Raw genomic sequence first — 25,195 nt, forward strand, 5'->3', positions numbered from 1 at the left:
TCAGGAAAGCCCCTGCCTCACTGTCCAGTAAATCCTCCAGGGCTGGAGGTAAATGAGGGGGCTCTGCGCCTGGGCCCTGTGATGACTTCTCCATCACCCTAGAGGTCAGACAGGGCATTCACAAGTAGCTGCCTTTTTGCCGAGATATAGACCCGTTTGCATAGCAGGGTTGCTCCCGGCCCTCACCCTCTACCCAGCCACAAATTCTGTCCATGGACACAAGAAAAGTGAAATACACACGAGAATTGCATAGATGAGCATACGCCCAAATGTGCTGTTGGGCTGCTCAAATGTATTGCACTTGGTCAGATGAGTTTGGGGCATGTGGGCCACTGGAGGCCGCCTGGTGTGGGCTCGTGGCTCTCCGGGAAGAGGGGAGGCCCAGCAGACTGTATCTGGCCACAGAACCCTTTCTCACTGAGCATCCGCAGGACTGATGTGCCCCCGAATATAACTTTGAGAAATGCTCATCTAGGTTTCAGAGACTCCTGGGACATCGCCTCAGATGAAGGGATAGTGATGGAGAGGTCCTGACTCTGGCCCAAGATGCTCCAGCACGTCCACTCCAGGCTCCCCGGTTCCTGTATCTGCTTTCGTCCCTAAATCACAAACATCAGGGAGAGGAACTGGTACCTGATGAGTGCCACCCTAAAATAGGGCTAAACCTAGAAACTATTTGCTGAAGTATAGGACCTGCTATGTGCCAGGACCATGCTAGGTGCTTAGCACATGTATCTCATTTCATTCTCCTAGCAGCATGCTGAGGTAGGTGTCTTATCCCCGTTTTATAGACGAGGAAACTGAGGCTTATGAAGCTTCCGTGACTTGTTCGATCCCTTTAAGTAAGGAAACCGCAGAGCCAAGACTCGACCCAAGTCAGCCTGATGTGCCTCAACGCACGCTCACATGGTCTCCCTTAGTCCTCTCAACAGCCGTGCGAGATAAACATGATTCCCACTTTGCAGGTGAGGAAACTGAGGCTCCGAGAGGTGAAGAAGCTTGACAAGGTCATGACACCAGGGAGTGAAATAGCCGGGTTCTGGCTCCGCTTCGCCAGTTCCCAGACCGTGAGCTCTGCCACAGGGTGTTCCTGCAGGTGCTGGCCTGCATTTTTGTCTTTGCATTGACTGAAGGGCAGAGCCGTAACCTGCAGGGATTCCCAAGACTTGGGGCAGCTTGAACGGGTAGTTTAGGTGATACCTGTCCGTACTTGGGCAGCGCTAAATCAGTTCCCCCGGACTTTAAAAGAAAAGCCCAGCAAATAGGAGAGATCTGTAATACTATCAACAACAAAACGTATATTTTAAAAAAATAAAGAAAAATAAAGGAAAGGAAAGAAGCCCAGGGAGAGAGTTCCCTCTGTTTGGCTGGCAAATCAAAACAACCAGACTGCCTCTGCCTGACCTGTGCTAGTGGGAAGATTATTTGCCTAATTAGGTAAAGAGCCTTAATGCCCATGTCCATGCTTTAACCCTAATGAGCTGGTAATGGGAAAGGCTTGCCCTTGGCCTGGCTCGCCAGCCGACCTTCCCCGCGGGGTGGAAAGGACCAGTGCAGCAGACAGAATCTGGTTTCCATGGAAGCGTGTTCTCTGGCTTTCTTGCCAGCACTTGAGAAGATAATTACTTGATTTCTCTTTATATTTTTGGATTTCATGCAGTGGGGCTGTCAAGCCTTTGGCTGAGGATGTCCTTCTCTATCACGCCAGGCTATTTCAGGGAACTTGGGCTGCATGTCCGTTGTCATCTTCCCTTCAGATGGTTAGCGTCAGGCCGCAGTGTCCGCCTTTCACTCGTTCCTGCTAATTAAAGTCTAGGAGCAAAGGGGCTTGACCTGGAGAACGTGAAAGAGAAACCAGGGAAATTTGTCAAGAAATAGGAGCCCCTGATCGCCTTCCTTTCCTGTGCGGACTCTCACAGGAGGACTTCAGATCTACATCAGGGGGTGCTCGGTCCCATCTGACCTATTCTCCTCTGAATCTTTGACGCCCCATTGTGGCCCATGTCAGAAATACAGCCAACATGGGTGGTCTAATAACACCAGGGCAGCCACCATTTCCTGAGGGTTTGCTGCAAGCGGAGCAGTGGGCTGAACCCTTCAGTATATCCATGTCTCAGTGAATTCTCATGACAGCCTTACATAGAGTTATTATCCTGATCACTCAGATGAAGCACAGAGAGGTTAAGTAGCTGCCCAAGATCACACAGCTACTAAGTGGCAGAGCCAGGATAAGGACACACCCATTGCTATCATTTCTTGGAAGTGGGGTGGGGATCTCTTACAGCTGCCCCAGAAACCAGGAGAAATCAGCCAGTCATGACAGGTGGCAAAGGGTAGATAATTTATATGTCTCCCCCCTCCTGCCCCCCAGTGAAGGCTCTGTGTGTGAAATCGGCCCATGTGTACAGGGAACAAAGTGAGAGCTTTGGGTTAGTTCATTGTCAGGACCAATTAGAAAACCAAACAGGGCATCTGAGAAGGAAGCCCCTGTAGCACAGAGCAAAGAGCTCCAGTTCGAGGAGAGTAGACTCCCTTTTAAATGGCTCATATCACTTTCCCAACAGTGGGACCTGGGGCACGCTCCTGGACCTGACTGAGGCTCAGGCTCCTCATCTGTAAAATGGGGTAATAATGATACCTGCCTCATGAAGTTTGTGGGATTTCCCAAACTGCTCTGTGGGATATTTGTGTTCAGTGGTATAATTGTGTAAAAGGCAAAGCTAAATGCAGTTAAATAGTTTTATTTACTCTAGAATTTCCCAGAATCTTTATTTTATTGACATGTATTATAAATGTGCAGGAGGGAGCAGCATTTCCTGACCCCAGAGTCCTCTTCTTGGGAGAATTAACATTAACATCTGTTTCTTGGGATCCTTTAGAAAAGGCTGGAATATAGGTCATGGGGTACCTGGGCTTGATGTAAGCATCAATAAATACTAATCCCCTCTCTTTTGTGCCTGAATTGTTCAATAGCCATATCTGTTCTTGATGTATTTAAGTGTTCCAGAGGCAGGGTCTGGGTCTGCTTTGTTCTTTTTGGATTCCAGTGTCTTGGCATATCAAGACATTCCATAAACATCTGATGAATGAATGAGTAAATGAGTGAACCAATGAATTAATGAATGAAGTTTAGTGTAGACCTAGCCTGCTCATCTTCAATGCCGTCATTCTCTGCTGTTTTCTAGTTGCATCCGATGGGGCCGGTGGGAGAATTCATATGCCTCTGCAAAACTTAGTAATGGCGATTGTTCTATTATGCTGTTTTCCCCTTTTCAGTTTTTTTTTATTGCTTAAAGCATTACAAAGGGTATTACATATGTGTTCTTTTTTTTCCCCGCCCTTGACAGTACCCCGGCTTCCCCTACCCCCCAGTGTCTTATGTCCTTTGGTTATGCTCATATGCATGCATACAGGTCCTTCGGTTGATCTCTTACCCCCCTCCCTTCTGCCCCCCAACCCTCCCCGGCCTTCCCGCTGCAGTTTGACAATCTGTGTGAGGCAGCTCTGCCTCTGTATCTATTATTGTTCAAAAGTTTATAATGGTCTCTATTATCCATGAATGAGTGAGATCATGTGGTATTTTTCCTTCATTAACTGGCTTATTTCACTTAGCATAATGCTCTCCAGCTCCATCCATGCCGTTGCAAATTGTAAGAGTTCCTTCTTTTTTACAGCAGCATAGTATTCCATCGTGTAGATGTACCACAGTTTTCTAATCCATTCATCTACTGATGGGCACTTAGGCTGTTTCCAGATCTTAGCTATGGTGAATTGTGCTGCTATGAACATATGGGTGCATATATCCTTTCTGATTGGTGTTTCTGGTTTCTTGGGATATATTCCTAGAAGTGGGATCACAGGGTCAAATGGGAGTTCCATTTCCAGTTTTTTGAGGAAACTCCATACTGTCTTCCATAGTGGCTGCACCAGTCTGCATTCCCACCAGCAGTGCACAAGTGTTCCTTTTTCTCCACATCCTCTCCAGCACTTGTCGTTTGTTGATTTGTTGATGATAGCCAGTCTGACAGGTGTGAGATGGTACCTCATTGTTGTTTTGATTTGCATCTCTCGGATGATTAGTGACTTTGAGCATGTTTTCATATGTCTCTTGGCTTTCTGAATGTCCTCTTTTGAAAGGTGTTTATTTAGATCCTTTGCCCATTTTTTGATTGGATTGTTTATCTTCTTTTTGTTAAGTTGTATGAGTTCCCTATAACTTTTGGAGATTAGGCCCTTATCAGATATGACGTTGGCAAATATGTTTTCCCACGAGGTGGGTTTTCTTGTTGTTTTGTTGATGGTTTCTTTTGCTGTGCAGAAGCTTTTTATTTTGATGTAGTCCCATTTGTTCATTTTCTCTTTAGTTTCAACTGCCCTAGGAGCTGTATCAGTGAAGAAATTGCTTCGGCATATGTCTGAGATTTTGTTGCCTTTGGATTCCTCTAGTATTTTTATGGTTTCCTGTCGTATATTTAAGTCCTTTATCCATTTTGAGTTTATTTTTGTGTATGGTGTAAGTTGGTGGTCTAGTTTCATTTTCTTGCATATATCTGTCCAATTTTCCCAACACCATTTATTGAAGAGACTATCTTGGCTCCATTGTATGTTCTTGCCTCCTTTGTCAAATATTAATTGAGGATATTGGTTCGGGCCAATTTCTGGGGTCTCTATTCTATTCCATTGATCTATATGTCTGTTCTTGTGCCAGCCTTTTCAGTTTTTTTAAAATCATTTTTTTATTGTTGACACTAGAGGCCTGATGCAGGAAATCCGTGCAAGGGGCTCAGCCCTCGCAGCCCCAGCTTCCTTGGCCCTTGCTGCCCCGGCTTCATCTGGAAGGTCGTCCAGACAGTCGTCTGGTGTTTGGTCTAATTAACATATTAGCTCTTTATTATATAGGATTCTAACAGATGTTCCATTTACCCCCTTTGCCCACCTCCACCCAGCTCCTGTCCCCCCTCACTCTAGCCATCTCCACACTGTTGTCTGTGTCCATGGGTTATGCAGATATGTTCTTTGATTAAACCCTTCATCTTCTTTCATCCACTCCCTCCCTCCTCCTCTCTTCTGATAGCTGTCAGTCTGTTCCTGTATTCATGCCTCTTTTTCTATTTTGTTCATCAGTTTATTTCGTTTATTAGATTCCACATATAAGTAAGATCATATGGTATTTTTCTTTCTCCAATGGGCTTATTTCACTTAGCATAACTACCTCCAGGTCCATGCATGTTGTAAAATATAAGATTTCCTTGCTTTTTTATGGCTGTGTAGTATTCCATTGTGTAAATGAACCACATCTTTTTTATTCACTCATCTACTGATGGGCACTTGGGCTGTTTCCAGATCTTGGCTATTGTAAATAACATTGCTATGAACATAGAGGTTCATGTATTCTTTCTGATTGGTGTTTTGAGATTCTTAGGATATAGTCATAGAAGTGAGATCACTGGGTCAAATGGGAATTCCAGTTTTAATTTTTTGAGGAAACTCCGTACTGTTTCCCACAGTGGCTGCACCAGTCTGCATTCCACCAGCAGTGTACTAGGGTTCCCTTTTCTCCACATCTTTGCCAGCACTTGTTGTTTGTTGATTTATTGATGGTAGCCATTCTCACAGGTGTGAGGTGATATTGTGGTTTTAATTTGTATCTCTGATGATTAGTGACATTGAGCATTTTTTCATAGGTTTACTGGCCATCTATATGACATCTTTGGAGAAGTGTCTATTCAGGTCCTTTGCCCATTTTTAATTGGATTATTTGTCTTTCTGGTGTTGAGTTGTATAGTTCTATCTATATATTGGAAATTAACCCCTTATCAGGTATATCATTGGCAAATATGTTCTCCCATAGAGTGGGTTGCCTTTTCATTTTTTATGGTTTCTTATGCTGTGCAGAAGCTTTTTAGTTTGATGTCGTTCCATTTATTTATTTTTTTCTTTGTTTCCCTTGCCTTAAAGGCATATCAGCAAAAACATTGCTATAAGAGATATCTGAGATTTTACTGCTTATGTTTTCTTTTAGGATTTTTATGGTTTCATGCATTACATTTAAGTCTTTTATCCATTTTGAGTTTATTCTTATATATGGTATAAGTTTGTAGTATGGTTTTATTTTATTGCATGTACTTGTCCAATTTTCCCAGTACCATTTTTAAATCTTTATTGTTGAAAGTATATGTCCCCTTTTTTCCCCCATCCCAGTACCATTTATTAAAGAAACTATTTTCACTCCATGCTCTTGCCTCCTTTTTCAAATATTAATTGATCATATAGTTGTGGGTCTCTTCTGTGCCATTGATCTATATGTCTATTCTTATGTCAGTACCAGATTGTTTTGATTACAATGGCCTTGTAGTATTGTGATACTTCCAACTTTGTTCTTTCTCATGATTACTGAAACTATTTGGGGACTTTTGAGGGGATTCCAGATAAATCTTTGGAGTATTTGTTCTAGATGTATGAAATTGGTATTTTAATGGAAATGCATTGAATCTATAGGTTGCTTTGGGTTGTATGGATATTTTAATGATATTTATTCTTCCAACCCATGAATACAGTTTATGCTTCCACTTATTTGTATCTTCCTTTATTTCTTTCTTCAATGTACTATAGTTTTCCAAGTACAGGCCTTTTACCTCCTGGATTAAATTTATTTCTAGGTACCTTATCTTTTTGTTGCAATAGTAAATGGGATTGTTTTCTTAATTTCTCTTTCTGATAGTTCATTATTGGTTTATAAAAATGCCAACAATTTCTGAATATTAATTTTGTATCCTGCTACTTTGCCAAATTCATTTAGTATATCTAGTAGCTTTTTTGTGGAGTCTTTAGGGTTTTCTATGTACAATATTGTGTTATCTGAGAATAATGACAGTTTTACTTTCTTCTTTCCAATTTGGATGCATTTTATTTTTTCTTCTAGTCCAATTGCTATGACTAGGACTTCCAGTACTATGTTGAATAAGAGCACTAAAAGGGGACATCTCTGTCTTGTTCCTGATCTTAATGGAAATGCTTTAATTTTTGCCCATTGAGTATGATGTTGGCTATAGGTTTGCCATATATGGCCTTTCTTACATTGAGGTATATTCCCTCTATTTCCACTTTACTGAGGGTTGTTTTTCTTTTTCATCAATGGGTGCTGGATTTTATCAAATGCTTTTCCTGCATCTATTGATATGATCATGTGGTTTTTATCCTTCATTTTGTTTATGTGGTGTATCACATTTATTGACTTGTGTATATTGTACCAACCTGGAATAAGTCCCAGTTGATCATGGTGTTTGATATTTTCAATGTATTGCTGGATCCAGTTTGCTAATGTTTTGTTGAGGATTTTAGCATTTATGTTCGGACAGAATTCTCAGCTTTAGCCCCTAACCAAATCACATTTCTGTCTCTCAGTGAAGTGGTCAGATGTTTCCTTTGCATATGTATTTTGAACAAGGTGTTTCTGAGTGCTCCCGTGGGTTTGCACCTGGTTCTGAAGAACTGTTGGGCTTCAGGGGGAATCAAATAGAAACAGCTCATTGGAGCTTAAAAACAACATCAAGGATATATTGTTTTCCACATGCATCTAATGGCAAGCAGGGACCAGTGGACCACTGGTCAGCAATGTGACTGTTTTCAGGAGGTTCTCTTTATTGAGAACAGAATTTCCAACTCCTGTTCTCTGGACATTATGCAAAAACCACAAAATTTAAGTTAGAAAAATCTTAGTTGGTCAAAGTCTAACAGATATCCTTACTGCAGAACTTCTCAGACACTTTATGCATTTCAACTGAGAATTTTCCCGAACGTTTTTGGCCATTTTTCTGGAGCCTTCTAGAACCCTTTTTTCTGGAGTATCCAATAACACTGATGTTTAGTAGTACACCCTTTTGGAAATGCTACCATAGAATATATTGCCAAAAGTTGCAGTTTTGTGGTCTATGACATAGTCCTGCTCCTCAAAACTGTGGAAAGGAGAATGGAATAGAGTGATAAAAAAAATACACAGCATAGCCTTGGCCTGTGTTCTTAGTGGTTAGAGCATCGGCCCATGCTCTGAAGGGTCCGGGCTTGATTCCTGGTCAAGGGCAGGTACCTGGGTTGTAGGTTTAATCCCCTGCCTGGTCAGGCCATGTGCACGTGGCAACCAATCGATGTGTCTCTCTCACATCAATCTCTCTCTCTTTAAAAAAAAGTTAATGGAAAAATATCCTTGGGTGAGGATTTTTAAAAATGCGCAGCATAAAGCCAGATGGGCTTCTATGTGTTTTGTAAAACAAAGACTAGCCATGATGCTTCAAAAGTATGACCAGACATTTTCTAGTGTTCTTCTTAGCAACTGCCTCCTGGTACAAATAACTTCTTTTCTATACCATTTTACAGCACAGATGCCATTATTTCTTTAGCATGAACCTGGGTTTTCATTTTCAAATTTCTGAATAAAAATTTCATCATTTTCAAGTTTATGAATAAAAGTAGCTTTTAAAAGAAAGGAACTTAGAAAACACACAGACTTCCTATGCTACTTTTTGTTGTGAGTTAATATTACTAAAAAGAAGAATAAAGCCCATCCTGGTTGAATGTTATTCTTCCCTTTACTCTGGTTAAAATAAGTCATAAATTACTGAACTAAGCAGACTCAATTATGGTGTGAAGGATGACACTAGGCTCATTTAGAAATAAAGGGAAAACTTCAATTCACACGGCAGAGATGAGCAGCTCTGTCCTGCCACCGGTTGTTGTACATAAAATTTTATTGGAGCCGAAGCCGGTTTGGCTCAGTGGATGGAGCGTCGGCCTGCGGACTGAAGGGTCCTGGGTTCGATTCCGGTCAAGGGCATGTGCCTGAGTTGTGGGCACATCCCCAGTAGGAGATGTGCAGGAGGCAGCTAATCGATGTTTCTCTCTCATCGATGTTTCTGACTCTCTATCTCTCTCCCTTCCTCTCTGTAAAAAATCAATAAAATAAAAAAAAAAATTTATTGGAGCACAGCAGTGCTCATTTACTAGTATTTACATACTAGAGGCTCAGTGCACAGAATTCATGCACTGGTAGGGTCCCTAGCGGCTGCCAGCTGCCAGCTGCGGCCAGGGCCTCCCTCCCTCCCCCCAGCCGGCCTCACCCCCTGGTGGAACTTCCGGTCAAAGGGACAATTTGCATACTATGCTTTTATTATATAGATAGGATTGTCTATGGCTGTTTTCACACTTCATTAGTCATTGCAATAGAGATATATCTATGGTCCTCAAAGCCTACAATATTAACTATATGGCCCTGTACAGAAATTGTTGCCAATCTCTTTCATAGATTCATAGAAAGATGTGGAAAAGATGGAGATTATATAACCACCCCCTCCATTCTATAGATGGGAAAATTGAAACTAGAGATAATAAGGAATTTTCCGGATTTATTTATGCTTGCATGTTCTAATCCTTACAGCATAATAGCTCTAACAACCATGGAAGACAAAGATAGATTTCAGCTTAGACAGCAACCCCAGCTGAGTGGGAGTGGCCCTCTGGAGTGCTGGTTGGGAAGACTCAGTGAGAAGGAAACCAATGGCTGACTAACCTTGCATGGTCCATCGGCGGGAGAGCAGAAGAATTTGTGCCATGTAGGCCCTATGGATGCACACTCTGCTCCACACATTAGAGCAGTTAATCTCTTTCCTTGAATATCTGCTGTGTAAGCACTTTCTTCATTGGCCCAAAACAGAGGTGCTGCATGGGGCCTCCTTAAAAACACAGCTGCCCAGCAGTTCACACGTGATTCTCGTACAAGCTCATTCCGATATCTTTCTTAGCAACTGCCAACCACTTCACGCTCTGCCTAAAGGAATGTAACGTGGGATTTCATTGAAACTGGACTTGTCTGTTACAGGAATTTTTACTTTTAGTGAAACATATCCATAGAGCACAGAGATGGTGTGAGATGGAAAGCCTTGAGTTTATTGGCTTTTGTGACGCAGACTGAAAGTCTCCATGTTTGTGTTTCTCGCAGCTGGACAATCCGGATGAGCAGGCAGCACAGATCCGACGGGAGCTGGATGGACGACTCCAAATGGCAGACCAAATAGCCAGGGTAAGGAGACTGGGGACATTTGCTGGGGGACCAGGCCAGAGTCCCCCACGGAAGACACATTATGAAGAGTCATCAAAAGATAAAACTGAGGATGATCACTCTGGGCCTCCACCCCCTCAGGGCAACTCTCCCAGACTTAGCACCTGTATTTCCCAGTCTCTATTCATCACCCAAACTCCAGCCTCACCTTTCTGCTGAGTCCCAGATTGCTATTTCCACTGGCTAGTGAACATTTCAACCTGGACAGTACCCTGGTATTTCAAATGGAATGTGTTCAAACTCTGACTCCATTCTTCTTCCTCTGACCACATACATACACCTACATTTATCCCCCTCACTAGTCTCCATCAGGTACTATGGATGAAACCTCCTAATCATTCTCAACTTCTCCTTCCTCCCCACAGCACTCCCTACTCAACCAGCCACCCAGTTCATTGTCTCCGCCTCCTAAATGTGGCCCCGATCTTGTACTGCTTTCTAGCACCACAGCTAGCACTTTGATTCAGACTCTCATCTTCTATTCCTGAATCTTAAAAATGGCCTCCTAATGGGTATCCTTGCCTCCAGTCCCTCCCCCTCTCCTGTCCGTTCTTCATGCAGTTGCCATTATAAAATTTATATATGAACATCTCAAAACAGAGCCTCAAAAATCATTCCATAGCACCCCCTATTGTCCCCAAAACAAAACATTACCTCTTTAGAATGATATCCAAGGGTCTTAATTCATGGATTATATCCTTCCTTATTAGCATCACCTCCCACATCTTTTCCACCAGAAATCCCCATTCCAACTATGGAGAATGTCTCCCTCTGAAAATTCCAGGCCTTTCCCAGCCTTATTGACTTGGTACCCACTGGTGTTTCAACCTGGAATGACTTTCTTCTCTCCTCCAACTCAGCCTCCAGTACTCAACTTAAAACCCCTCGCTAAGAGCTTAGCAGTTAGTTCTTCCTACTTTTGTGCTTTATTCATGCCACTTATGAACCTTTATTACAACAGTACATTGAATGGTGGTGATCCGTTTACATGTCTGAGCATCCCAGTAGATTGGGTTTCCCAGGATTGGGATTATATCTTACTATTGATGACTGTTTGCCTAAGTATTATCCCTATCCCTGCTAGATATGCTAGCAGTGTGTATTGATTGCTGACTCTGTGTCAAGCATACTAAGTGCTTTACATGTACTATCTCATTCAATTCTCAAAGCTACCTTATGAGGACATTTCAGTTATCACTCCTATTTAGAGATGGAAAATTCAGACTGAGGAACTGTTAAGAGGCTACACTGCACCCTTAACTCAAATCTGAGTTGGGAAAAGGGTGAGGTACTCAGCCCAGAAGCAAAATTTGAAAGTGGGAGACAAATGGATTCATAAAAATATATAATATTTTAATGCGATATTTTACACTCATAATTAATACAGAAAACATCTATGAAAAAAACAAAATACCGAAATATTAAATAACCTATCTTACTGGTTCTATGGTAGCGACAGGCATGTGTGCATGTGAGGGTAGGAGCTGTGGGAGAGGGAAGGGAGGATGGGAAGAGAGTGGAGCTTGGCTTTCAACCTTTCTCTGTGAAAAGAAATATCTCAGGACGTGGACACAGGAAAGAAATTCTACTGGAAGAGAAACTGAAGAGAGATTCCAAGAAGCATGCAAAGCCCATTTGTGCTCACGCAGTTTTATTGAAATGTTTTGTATCTTGTTTTTGGACACCTTCAAAGTTTATAGTACAGTCAGTCTGGTGGTTAAAAATAGTATGCAGTTATGGATTTGGCTAAAGGTAGTATAAATGGCTCTTATGTTTGAAAACCCTGCTTAACATGGGAGTAAATATTAATAAGGCTTTAGAATTTACTTCTGCAAACTCTGTCTCCACAATAAATTATGTTGAAAATGGAGGTTATTTGCTCCATTCCCTGCCTTTAGGTAACAATTACACCCCAAACTAAGTATTCATCCCATTTAAAGAAAATCACACACACACATACACACTTCAAAAACAAGATCATGGCACCTTTATTTTAGTTGTTTTGTTTACTTTGAGGTTTAACATGATAGTTTCAGAACCTAGTGTAGGATAATTTTAATGTTTAAAACACCATGGATGAACAACAGTCATATAGTGATCCAAGTTCCTCATCTCTGAACAGTAGATCGAAGAACTCTCTTCAGCCCACACCATCAGATATTCTGATACCAAGTAGAATATTATTAACAACTTAGAATTAGACTTTCTTAGGTAATGAAATAGGCAATTAAAGCAAATCTTGTAGATTATAGAGCATGGAGAACAATTTCAAAGTAGATGGAAGGCCCCCCAAACGTTTAGGGTACAGAGGATTTGTATGAAAATCTGCCCACTACTGTCTCCTGTTCTGCTTGAAACTGACTGAGTTAATTGGTCCTGGAAGTGAGCTCTTCACCTAAGTGGAGCCAGTCACATTTCTCAGCCTGCCCTGGCCATGGTAATTGGTCCTGCCCTGGCCATGGTAATTGGTCCAGCACTGGATGCAACTAAACCAATGAGTCCTTTCCCTGGGCTATGGACTACATGCCAACAGGGCTGTGCCTTTCAGGGGTAGGAAGATGTCTGCAGCTATTTTTAATTCTCTTATGTGGGGACAAGAAGAGGGGAGAGTGAGGCCAACATAGAGAAAGAAGCCGAGACAGGGACTATACTGAAATTCTCAGGATGGTCAAGTCCCTGGATCTACTTATTCTTGAGACTCAGCTGCGGAACTGCTTTTCCCTCAGTTTAGTTGGATTCCAAGAAAAATACATTCTGTTTTTGCCTTAAACAAGCTCATCTCCTAAACATTGAATAAAATATCAAGATCTCAGATATTGGCTAATTCATGAAGAGATACTGAAACGGGCACCCTGCTCTCTTTCAGCACGCCCTGATTTTCCTATCTCCGGCATCCCACTGGATTTTAGCAAGGGTGTGCAGCTCAACCCATATGGCTGAACATCAGCTCCTGTATATTTCATAACCAGAAATTCCTGGATGAGGATGTCATCCATATAATTCACTCTGTTCTCTGAATTAAAAATGGGTAGAGCATTTTGATTGAAAGTTAGAGGCACCAACTAGAGGAAGCTTATGTAACAAGAGTGGATTAACTCTAGGGATTTAGGAACGTCTCACAGAGCTCATGGGCAAGATGCAGCCAAAACTCAGGAAGGAACTGGAACCAGGGCCTGCCAAGTGGTCAGGACTTCCCTCATCTATTAGGTCTGTGTGTCCCGTTCATCATTCCTTCTTTCTCTGCAAACCAGCCTTCTTTGCTTCTCAGATGGGAACATGGCTGCTACACAGCTCTCCGTGTTTCCAGTGTGGCCAAATAGGAAATCATTTAGCCAATCAACCTCTCTCTCAAATCTTCTCCCTATCTCCCTTTCCCCTCTTCTCACTACCACCTTCAATGTCATAATTTCAAGAGACAGGCCTCTGATTGGCTGACTTTGTTCAAGGGCCAACCCCTGGAGCCATTAATAATCCACTGTGGAAAGAGAATGAGGACCTCACCAAACACTTGGATGCTGGAAATATGCCACTGAGGGTGAGAGTGGTACCTGAGAGGTCAGGCTGTGGGTGAAGTGGTCATTATGAATTGGGAGACACCTCAAGATATGCCCCAAATAAATAACTATTACTTACATGGTATTTACTATGTATCAGACTTTCTTCTAAGCATTTTGTATTTAATAGCCTCCAATAACCTTATGAAAAGGATGCTATCATTATCCCCATTTCATAGAGGAGGCTGAGCAGAGATAGCAGAGGACTTGGCCAACGTCACCCGATGACCAGAATCTGCAATCTTAACCACTGTGCATACATCACCATTATGATAAGCCTTCCCAAATGCAGACCCTCATTCTCCTCATCACCCCAGGCCACGGCTCCAACATGCCCTTCACCCAGACCTTCACCTTACCTCATCCTGACCTCTCTCTCTCTCTCTGGTAACCAGTCCTTTATTAAATGTGTCAGGCTGTGCGATTTCACCTATACTTGAGAGTAGGTTTTGACCTGGGACAAACAGTCCTGGGAGTTACAGTAATTCCCCCACTTTTGGCACATTGAGGAGTTTGTGATGTGCCCAAGCTCACTCAGCTGGTAGGGAGGAAGCTGAGTGCTTTAATGCCAAGTTTCACGCTCCTCTTCTGAGCGGTCAGGTGACAACAGGAAGCTATGCCAGGACAGGCCTGCCCCAGGTCCCCTCTCCCTAGGGGTTGCCCCTCCAGGAAACTGCTTTCTCTCTTCCACTAAACTTAGCTGTGTATTCTCCTCCGTTTATCCAGAGGCCAAATGAAGCCACAGCAGCAGGCAGAACTGGCTCCTGGAATTCTGAGTCCTTTCTACTTTGATTTCTTTGGAATCTGGAAAGGAGGTTGTAGGACCCAAGGTTGTCCTGCCCCCAGCATTCTCATCATCACACACGTATGAAAGACATATGTTTGCCTTTTCTTCTTAGGAGAGAAGGGAGGCAAGTGCAAGGTGGCTTTCCTCTACCCACAGTCCTGACACAGTACCTATCAATTCAATCACACCAGCTCCCCACGAATTATCAGACAGGAACCGCTGCCCTCACCCGCACTGTGAACACCAGTCATATGCTGCCTGCAAAGTTCCATGAGCTCTAAATGTATTTTTTTTTAATCTGGTAGAAAAGACTTCTTAATCCCTATTCAAACATGTTCCCAAATCCTCTCAGGTTGATAATAAAGGGTCCCCAAATTTCACCCAGGGATTAAGTCTAAGTTATTTAAACTGTGTGATCAGTAAATGACACTGGAGCTTAAACAGGCAGGTTGTGCATTGGGGCTGCTATGTGATATTTGTCAGTCCTTTGGCCACATTTTAGGGTAAAATTCCCAAACTCTTGGGCTAATTAGATAAGACAAACAATATAGCTTTTGTAGTATTAGTGGCAAAAGTCTGGGTGCAAAATAGCATTGTTTTTTTCAGGCTATCATTTAACTGTGAAGTTGCCATTTAGACCCCTATTCTCTGCAGAGCAAAATTTCCATCTCATTCCATGATCCTGTTGCAAACATTGATGAGACTATGTCCCCAGGAAAGAAATAATATCCAAACATTTCCCTGATGGAAAAGTTCTGCTTCATACATTGCCAAAATCAGACAATGGATTCCGCTCCTACCAGAGCAGGATGCTGCTCCCAGCTAATACATTACTTTTGCTGTACCCGGCATCCACCCTGCGTCAGGAAGTGGTACAGTATCCGTGAGCACAGAGGGGCTGAGCTCAGTGTTTTTCCTGAAAGAATTGTACAGGGAGCATCTCCCTGACCCTGGCCTTTGTCAGGGAGCTAAGAACCCAGGGAGCTCTGAGTTCAAGGAAAAGTCTAAATGCCAAGAGGTCATCTGAAGTTTATTCCAGTGACGGGATGTCCATCCAATTCATAAAAGCTGAGGAAGTAAGACCAAGCCACTCAAAGAAAGGTTTCAGTAAAGAAGCCAACCCAGGAAACTGTGGTACCTTTACTGCCAAGACCTTCGTTTTCTTTCTTAACACCCTCCCCCCTACCCCTTAATTCACCCCTGCCCACCATCCACATTCACTGGTAATAGTGGAGTGGCCACACCCCTGCCCACCACCCACATTCACTGGTAATTGTGGCGTGACCACTGCTGTGGAGGACAAGCTGTCACAGCTCTGTGCTGAATGCTGGGACGTGAGGCAATGCATGGAGGGTCACCATGCTAAGAGCCCCATCATGCTTACCTCAGCTCTGCCCTACTGTATTGTAGCTAAGAACATGGTCTCTGAGTTTCAAATGCAATTCTACTAATGACTGATTTAACTTCTAAGCCTTGTTTTCCTCCAGAAAGTAGAAATAAATAATAGCACTAGCCTCAGTGGGTTGTTTGACAAATTAAATCAGGTAACGTAACTTCTTAGACTAGTGCCCAGTACAGTTACCACTCAGTAAATGCCAACTAGTATCATGACCTTTACTACAGTCACCATCATTATTAGTGGTATTGTTGGCATTGTTGGTATAGCATGGTGCCTGATGTATATGGATATGCATATATGAATATGTGTATTTGCATATGTGTATATGCTTTTATGTATGTATATATGTATATGTGCATGTATATATGCATATGCACATATGTATATGTGCATATGTGTATGTGAATATATATATGAGTATGACTATATGTGTATACATTTACATAAATGGATACATTATATATATATATATATATATATATATATATATATAGACTCACACACATGCACACAGTGGTCAAAGGAATTAAAGTTATTATGTCTTACTCTTCACAATAACTTTATGAGATTTGTTATATCCCCATTTTTAACGTGGAAACTAAATTTCAGACAGGTTGAGAAAGCTATCTAAAGTCACACAGCTAGTAAGTAGCAGACCCAAGATTCATAGAAGGTGAAGTCATTTTTGCTGATGTGGACGGGATATGGTTCCCTGCACATGCCTCTGTTACCTCATGTGTCACACGGTGTCTGATGGCTTGCTTTCTGCCATGGCCCCCCATACCATTGCCTCACCGCTGACTCCTTTGTCCCCAGCAGCAACCATACTACCCGACACATGATAGGAAGCGCTCTAGAGATGGAATTGAATGACTGCACCACTGTTGGTGAGCTCCCGCGTCTACGAAGTGTTCTTCTGCCACTTCCTTTCTTCTGATTGTCCGCCAGGACATGTCATTTGAGCCCTTGGGGTCTCAGGATCCGCTAGAGTGGAGTACACTCGTTAGCTTTTACACGTACCCACTTCATCCTCTGTGGGTAAAAATGCAAAGGCAGAAAAGCAAAGCAAATGGCCGACAGCTGTTAGCACTTTCAAATGCCATTTTTCAAGATGTTCCCCAAATCCCTCCATGCTGCCGAGCACACACTCGCCTGTGGGAACTGTCCTTGGGAGGCCTCCCCACTGAGGAATGTTATCAGCCCAAAACAAAAATAAATGTCCAGCTAACATTTTCCCTGGAAGACTTTGTTCACCCGTATGCTCTGTCTTACATAGCGCAGAATGAAAAAGCAATCCTTTCGTCGAGGCTAATATACTCTTACGCGTGGGAAAGTACAATCGAGATGGATGACTCTGTTTTCCTTATTTGGGCACAACTTCAGGTTTGAAATGTGTTTGTGATGGGTCTGCTGCTCAAAACTCCCCTCAAGAACCTCAGCTTAGGTCGACACGATGCTATTTCTTCTCAAGGCTTAAGTACTCAGGGCAGAAAATGACCTTGTTGTCCCTTGCACACTTCCGTTTTATGTGCCTGTTTTACGATGTCATCAAGGACTGTCCAACTTCTGAGAGGAGTGTCATTCTTTGGATTTTTCCAATATTCTGCTGCATAAAAGTTTGGTGGACGCTAACTCCAGGCCCCAGTGATATTGTCAGTGACCACTGGGTCTTCTTCCCAAACTACTAGACTGTAGAGTTAAACGGCCTTGAGTAGTCTCAGAAGATGCTTGTGATAAAAGGATCTGCACTTGATGGTGAGGTCTCTCAAGGTTGATTAGCAGGAAAGCACACACTTCGTAGACATGATGGCTTTTTCGCTATCTCCATGGCGACTCGAAGGCCAGCAGCTGCCAGTAGAAATCAAAGATACCACTTACCCAGCTGTCCAAGAATCCCAGGTAGTTATGAGGTTTGTGCTCCAATATGAAGAGAAAAGAGAGAGGTCAGTGTAACAGCCCTCGGGCTGTTAGGATGTAACCTTTGCTGTTTGGCCTCCTTTAACATAGCCTTCGAGACTATGAATTAACCTACCTCATTTTTCCCTTTACTCTCACAAGAGGCCATCTTCAAAAGGAAATGGAAAATATTTTGTGACCACATACAGTTATGTATGCCTTCTGAGGTTCATGGTGCCCACTGTTTCCCATGGAAAGGAGAAAATAGCAGTGGCCCTGTCTCAACCACCTCAGCCTGGTGGAAAGCTCTTCTTTGTCGATCAGTTTCTTAGCCCAAGGGTCACCTCCTCTGGAAAGCCACCCTAATTCTCTCAGGAAGCATTCACACCTCAGAGACTTCCATTACCACATCAGCTTTGATGCTTCCTCGTAGGTATTTCCCCCCACTCGCTGCAAGCTCCAGGAGAACAGTCTGTATCCTTACATCACAATCATCTTGTGCCTAGTATTGGACCAGGCACAGTGTTGATGGCATTAAATGTTTTCTAAGTGATGATGGCCCAGCAGCCAAGTCCTCACATTTCCATATCCTTCCATAAAGGGTACCCAAGTTTTTGAGGTGCCCTGATGAACCCAAGAATGATGAAAATCAAGCCCACCATGCAGAAATTTTAGAGAAATAAGACCTTTGCATTGAGTCATGACAGCTCCTGTTGAGCTCATCTGCCTATCATCTCATTTCAGAGAATCCATCCTGCTTCTCCCCTCACATTCACTCACAGGATGTCCAGAAAGCACCCCACAGTGGGCTAAGCCCAACCGTAAAGCAGGAAACAATTGTACCAAGAGGTTCCAGAAGGAATTGATACTCTATGGCTGCTGGGTTGGCTTCAGATCCTTTAGTCATTTACATGGAAAAGCATAATCTCAGTGTTCTTCCAGATTTAGTTCATCATCTCTTCAACTGCTCCTCAATGATGATTTTTAGTTGCATTGGTATTTACCATGGACATTTTGACAAGCCATCATTCATTTATTCAGCTCATATGTATTGAATATCTACTGTGTGCCAAACATCATTCTAGATATCAAGAATTCAATGGTCCTGCCTAGTGGCCCAGAAGGACATATAAACATTGAACAAGTAAATTTTATAATATTAATTATAATAAGTGTTACCAAGAAGGTAAGCTAAGAATTACAATAAAAATACAATAAAGGACCCAACCCCAGGAAAGTTAAGTTTTGAGGCTGAAATATGGAAGGTGACAAGAAGGCTGAGAGTTACCTAGGGAGGCAGAGGAAAGGGAAACACTTATGACGGTTTCTGTAGGAAGAAGACTGACAGAAAAAAATGTACCTCTGAGTCTATATAAAGGAGCCACTATTTGAATCTGAGTGAAGCTTTATGGTGACAAAGAAGACATACCCTTCTAGCTCACTAGGGGATAGGGGGAATTATTGAAAGCAAAATAAGAGACTCTCAAGGAACTAGAATGCAAAAGGAATAACTAGACTTTGAGGGAATTACACTAGTGGAAGTCAAAGCTCCTTTCCTGTGACTCTAGCCAGCTTATTCCCCACTCTTCTCTTTCCTCCCCCTCTTCTCATTCTCTTCCTCTCTCTCTACATCTTTCTCTCTCTTCTTTGCCAGGGATCTTATTCTGCTTCCACCAGGTCCAATATGGCAGCCACTCATGAATCTACATGATCTACTGTTTCAGCTCCACCACTCACTGAAATCTCAATATCTCTCAGTTCAATTGCTTGAGAGAATAAATCTGGTTGATCATTGGCCTTTTAATAGTATTGGTTGGTTGAGTTTGAATCAGGTGCCCATGTAATAGACATATTATTTTTGCCACCCAGAATTGGCAAACCTATTCAGATTCCTGTGATCTAGGTAGAGTTCTACCCCCAGCCTCAGGGATGGAGGACATAACTCATGCCTAAGCAATTCAGCACAGCATGCTTCTGGCCTTTGGTTCCCAGTATATACATAAGTCAGACTTTTTGGGAGAGAATTCTCAGATTAAAGACTCTCATCTTCCATGGGCATTACAAGAGGAGATATTCACTCTTCCTTTTGTGTTGGGATGTTGTGAGGTCTGGATCTTTACCAACCTTTTTGTGACATTAAGAGGAGCAAGATTGAGCATGGAGCCAACCCAGAGGAACCCAAACCAAGATTTGGAGTCAAAACTCATTCAGTTGTGGTGATGTCACCTGAGTGCTGATTACAGCTGGGCCTACCCCAGGACATTTTCAAGCCAATAGATTCCTTTTATTATTCAAGCCAATTCAAATTGGATTTTTCTGTTCCTGGCAAAAAAAAAATATTTATCAAACTGATTTGTCTTGCCCCTCACCTGATCAATTATAGAGCATGGCTAGGGAGGGCTATTTGATGTTTCAAGTAGGAAATTATTATTTGAGAAGGTGATCAATCCAAAGTATATTCAAGGCACCTGGACAACCCTAGAGGCATGAACACACGAATAAATAGCACAACTAAGGCATATTACTGTTACAACTGAATTCATAAGCAAGGAAGTGAAAAATGGGCTGTTTTGGTACTGAATTGCTTTATATTCTTTTCTAAATAATATTACTCATGCTTTTCATTGCTTCATTAATTTTTTCAATTTTTTTTGAGAAAAGTAACTATTCTTTCAGAAATAGCCATAGGCTACGTTTGAAACATCTTAAATGAGCTCCTTTTGAATTATTTATGTGAGAACATTTCTATAAATATCGAGAAATAAGGTGTCTTTCTGTCAACATAATTAAAAACAACTGATTGCATTTCTCTAAAAAGAAAAACTGTTTCAACTGAATCCGGACTTGAAAAATATTACCCCATTTTTCTTTCCACAAATCAGAGAAAATTGGGGGGATGGGGGGACTAGAACTATAATAAACCCTTACTTACTCTATGTTCATGTCCGTTTGTAACTATTAGGGATTATAACTAGAAGGCCGGCAGCTGTCTACTCAACTAGGCTGAACATTTTTCTAGCACGTGCAAAGCTCCCGGGTGGTGGCTACTATCCTAACTCTGGGCTTTAAGATGTAAACCTATGTAAATCGCTCCCTATTTACTCCTCTGTTCATATTTTGCTTTTTCTCTGCAAGGAACGCAAATTCCCCAAGTTTGTATCCAAAGAAATGGAAAACATGTACATCGAAGAGCTGAAGTCGTCCGTCAACCTGCTCATGGCCAACTTGGAGAGCATGCCGGTGTCCAAGGGCGGCGAGTTCAAGCTTCAGAAGCTCAAGCGCAGCCACAACGCTTCCATCATCGACCTGGGCGAGGAGAGCGAGAACCAGCTCTCCAAGTCAGACGTCGTGCTGGCTTTCTCCTTGGAGGTAAAAAGCTCTCAGCCCTGACAGTCTCCTGGCCCAGCAAGCAGCACGCGGTGATCAGAGGCCTTCAATCAGCTTGTGTGTTCCTTGCGCCCCAGGAGCAGTTCCTAAAAGCACTGCTTGCTGAGCACGGGCCGGCTCATCAGCAAGCCATTCCCTGCCCCCGGGAGCCCAGGCTTTTCTCAAGGAAATGCAGTCTTAAGAACCACTTACTAAATCCCATCTCACATTACTTGTACTGTCTTAAGCCAGTGATCAAGGATTTTGTAAAGAGCTATGCAATTTAGGAAGTTTAAAGTCTGGGCAACCTGGGTTGAAGTTATGAGAGAAGCAATCGAGCATCATTTTGTGGTGAGTTGTAAATTGTCTTTCCCACCATCTCTCCTGTTGGCTCCGTGGAGCCTTTTCAGTTTACTTCACAACCCAAAGGAAAAACCCATTTGGGCCAGAATTCCGGTAGAATGCTCGGTATGTCATTACACTTCTCCATAACTTCTACTCCGCTGTTTGCTGTTTGGACATATCTGATCGAGCTTCATCAGAATTTCCCAGAAGCTGGTTCAGACTGCAGACCCTTTTGACCCAAATCTCTAGGAGGTGGGAATTTAAAGTGGTGCAGTCACTTTGGAAATAGTTTGGTGTTTTCTCAAAAAGTTAAACATAAAACCAAGGTATGTCCAGTGACTCTACTCCTAGATATCTACCCCAGAGAACTGAAAACACATCCCACAGAAACATGCTCACAACAGTTTACAGCAGCATCATTCATAAGAGCCAAACAGAAACAGTCTGAATGTGTATCACCTGGGGAATGGGTCAAGTTTTGTACATCCAGACAAGGGAATACTGTTCAGCAATTCAAGGGAATAAACTACTGATATATGCTTTGATATTTAAAAAATATATGATTTTATTGATTTCAGAGAGAGGAAGGAAGAGGGAGAGAGAGTTAGAAACATGAATGATGATAATCATTGACCAGCTGCCTCCTGCATGCCCCCTTCTGGGCATGGAGCCCACAACCTGGGTGTGTGCCCTGACCAGGAATCAAACCTTGACCTCCTGGTTCATGGTCCATGCTCAATCATTGAGCCACACCGGCGGGGCATGCTTTGATTTATCGAACCTCAAAAACATTCATGCTTAGTGAAATAAGCCAGTTACAAGCAACCACATGTAGTTTGAGTTCATTGATATGAAATGTCCAGAAAAGGCAGGTCTCCAGAAACAGAAAAGAAATTAGTGTTTCCTGAGGCAGCGGGTAGACACGGACATGAGGGACCTAAAGCTAATTTATGATGATGGCTGCACAACATAGTAAATTTGCTAAAATCATTGCTTATACTCTTAAAATGGGTTCATTATATGATATATAAACTATGCCTCAATAAAGTTATCAGGAAAAAAAAGCATCTTTAGGTGAATGCAAGCCAGGAATGTGCATGTTAATGAGCTACCCAGGTACTTCTATGCACTCCCAAGTTTGAGATCCATTCATATCTTATTACAGCTCTACCCCCCAGGATTTTATGATGGCCCTAGATTTAGGGAGACCAAGAGAATAAATCAAATTTCTGTAGATGTAATTAGAATGTGTAAAAACTGAATTAATTTAGAACATCATCAAGGCTTGCTGTGAATTAACTGCAGGTAATTTGCCTGTGCTCAGTTTGTGTTGAGATAGCCACATTACAGTATTTCCGACATGCATTTTGCTGTCAAAAGAAGCAGTATTCGGTTAAATATAGACCATTTGTTGTGTGAAAAATGTCATCAGTGTAATTTCACAGAAACTTCCTTTCTTTCCTTTTTTAATACCACTACCTGAGGCACTGCACGCTTTTTCTTAGGTGTCTTTGAATTGGATTATTGCCAATTAGAGGTGGCAATTTATTCCCGGCTGCTTCTTGTCGTTCTACAGAGAGGAGAAAACGTGCTTTATTGATTTGCATGAAGCTTTTAAATCTGTAATTTTCTGATTCTTTACCAATATTATACAGCTGATTAGCTGAAATGCCAATGTAGGCGAGTCCCCAGCCATCCTCACATGCGTACATGCTTCAAACAGGCTTTACCCAGTAAGTACAAGCACAGAATAAAGCGCCCCAGGGCTCCCCAATGCTTTTAAATCAGAACACAAAATCGCACATCACACCGAAACGGCCAGCAAAAATCATTGTATATCTGTTTGTGAGCATGTTTGGGGGACATAAAGACAGGAGGCAAGAAGAGGGAGAACGGCTGTCATCTCATTAGGGAAGGCTGGGTTTGAGTTTTCAGGTTGGAACAAGACAGATTTCATGTAATTATAGAATTACCTGCTGGAAGGGACACCAGAGAGCAGTTAACTGCAGCAAGAGAACCGAGGTCCGGGAGGCCGAGTGGCATGGCCGTGGGCAGGGGGAGCTCTGATGAAAACTGTAGGAACTTAAAGAATGCCACTATGGACCGGGCTCTGCCACTATCCACTCAGTGATCCTCACAACAATCTTTGGAGGCATTTGCAGATGAGGAAACAAAGCCTCAGAGAGGTTAAGGAGCTTATAAATGATTGCACAGCTAGTGAAGATGCAGATTCGGGATTTGAACTCAGACCTTTTAAGTTCCAAAAAGTGTGTTCTTTCTCCTGTGCCTACCATTTCTTCTCATTTCTATGATTCTTCCTCATGTAAAATTTTTCAATTCCATACATCATTTGGTCCTCACACAAAAGCCACAGTGAGAGAGGACACATGTGCCCACTTTACAGATGAGGAAACTGAGGCTCAGGTGTTTGAAAAGAAAAGTGGAGTGACTTCCAGAACAAGTCACTTGCCCAACATCACATGAGAAGTACAATGGTTCTTAGAGTATGACTCCTGGATCAGCAGCAACACATTAGCATTACCAGGGAAATTGTTAAAAATAAAAAGTCTTGCCCAGCCAACATGGCTCAATGGTTGAGCATGGACCTATGAACCAGGAGGTCATGGTTCAATTCTTGGTCAGGGCATATGCTCAGGTTGCAAGCTCAATCCCCAATTCAGGGCATGCAGGAGGCAGACGACCAATGATTTTCTCTCATCATTGATGTTTCTATCTCTCTCTCCCTCTCCCATCCTCTCTAAAATCATTAAAAACAATCTATATATTTTTAAAAGTCTTGGGCCCCACCCCAGACCTACTTATCAGAAACTGGTGGTGCAGCTCAGTAGTCTCTGGTGTCACAAGCCCTCTAGGTGATTTATAGTCACACTAAGTTTAAGAGCCACTGGGCTAATTAGCAGCAAAACTAACTTGTGAATCCTGTCTCAATGCCAGCCTTATTGTACTTCCTGGAATCAAACCCATACAGAAGTGTACGTGTTTGCATGCCCACATCCCTTCCTTGTGTAATGTCATTACCTTTTTGAGAGTATAATTGATTTTTTCAATATACATTACTCATTCTAGATCTCTGATGCATGCCATTGATTTCAGATTCTTACACCAGTGTCTCTGCCCTCGCCTCATTCCCTCCCCCCTCTCTGATAGGTGACAGGGCGTACCAGTGACTAGGAGAATAACAGCAGGTGACTGAGGAGTTTGAGGGTAGAGGTGGAAAGTGGAAGGACTTGTAAATCAATACACTAGCCTTTTCCTTCCGAGTAGAACAGTGTATGCAGCCACAGACATGTTTTTGGTTTGACCCAGCAATGTTGTCTTACACAAAGTTTGGGTATTTTATTCCCCCCTTTTTGAATTCTTATCAAAATTTCAAAATCAGATATCTGACTTGGATTCTGATTCAGATTTCCATTTTCTGGTAGGAAAAATGAGAGTATCTGGCAACAGTGGGCCAGGGAAAGACAAGGCCACAAGGGCTATGACGACTATCAGCTGCTCCACTTAGATGGAGTGTGCTCTCCAGTTGCCACAGTCCCACTACTCCCTCTTGTCTCTGACTATACTGCTTAATGCTACTTGCCCTTAATCTTAGCACTTCCATCATCACTTATTCTATCTAATAAAAGAGTGATATGTAAATTAACCATCACTCCGCGACAAAGATGGCGGTGCCCGTAGTGGCTGGGGCGGGACGCTGGTGGCATTGCCCTGGCAAT

The 25,195-nt window shown here is 42.5% G+C and overlaps 1 protein-coding gene across 1 annotated transcript in view; it reads left to right on the forward strand.

The window, feature by feature from the left end:
- The window catches only part of CADPS (calcium dependent secretion activator), a 447,690-nt gene that overhangs the window by 186,652 nt on the left and 235,843 nt on the right, over positions 1 to 25,195 (forward strand). The window contains exons 5-6 of the mRNA XM_023754061.1: positions 9,992 to 10,072; positions 20,883 to 21,116. Coding sequence (XP_023609829.1) covers positions 9,992 to 10,072; positions 20,883 to 21,116 — 315 coding nt within the window. The remainder of the gene's footprint in view (positions 1 to 9,991; positions 10,073 to 20,882; positions 21,117 to 25,195) is intronic.

The sequence above is a fragment of the Myotis lucifugus genome, unplaced genomic scaffold (assembly GCF_000147115.1).
Source record: "Myotis lucifugus unplaced genomic scaffold, Myoluc2.0 scaffold_55, whole genome shotgun sequence".
NCBI classification, from domain to species: Eukaryota; Metazoa; Chordata; class Mammalia; order Chiroptera; family Vespertilionidae; genus Myotis; species Myotis lucifugus.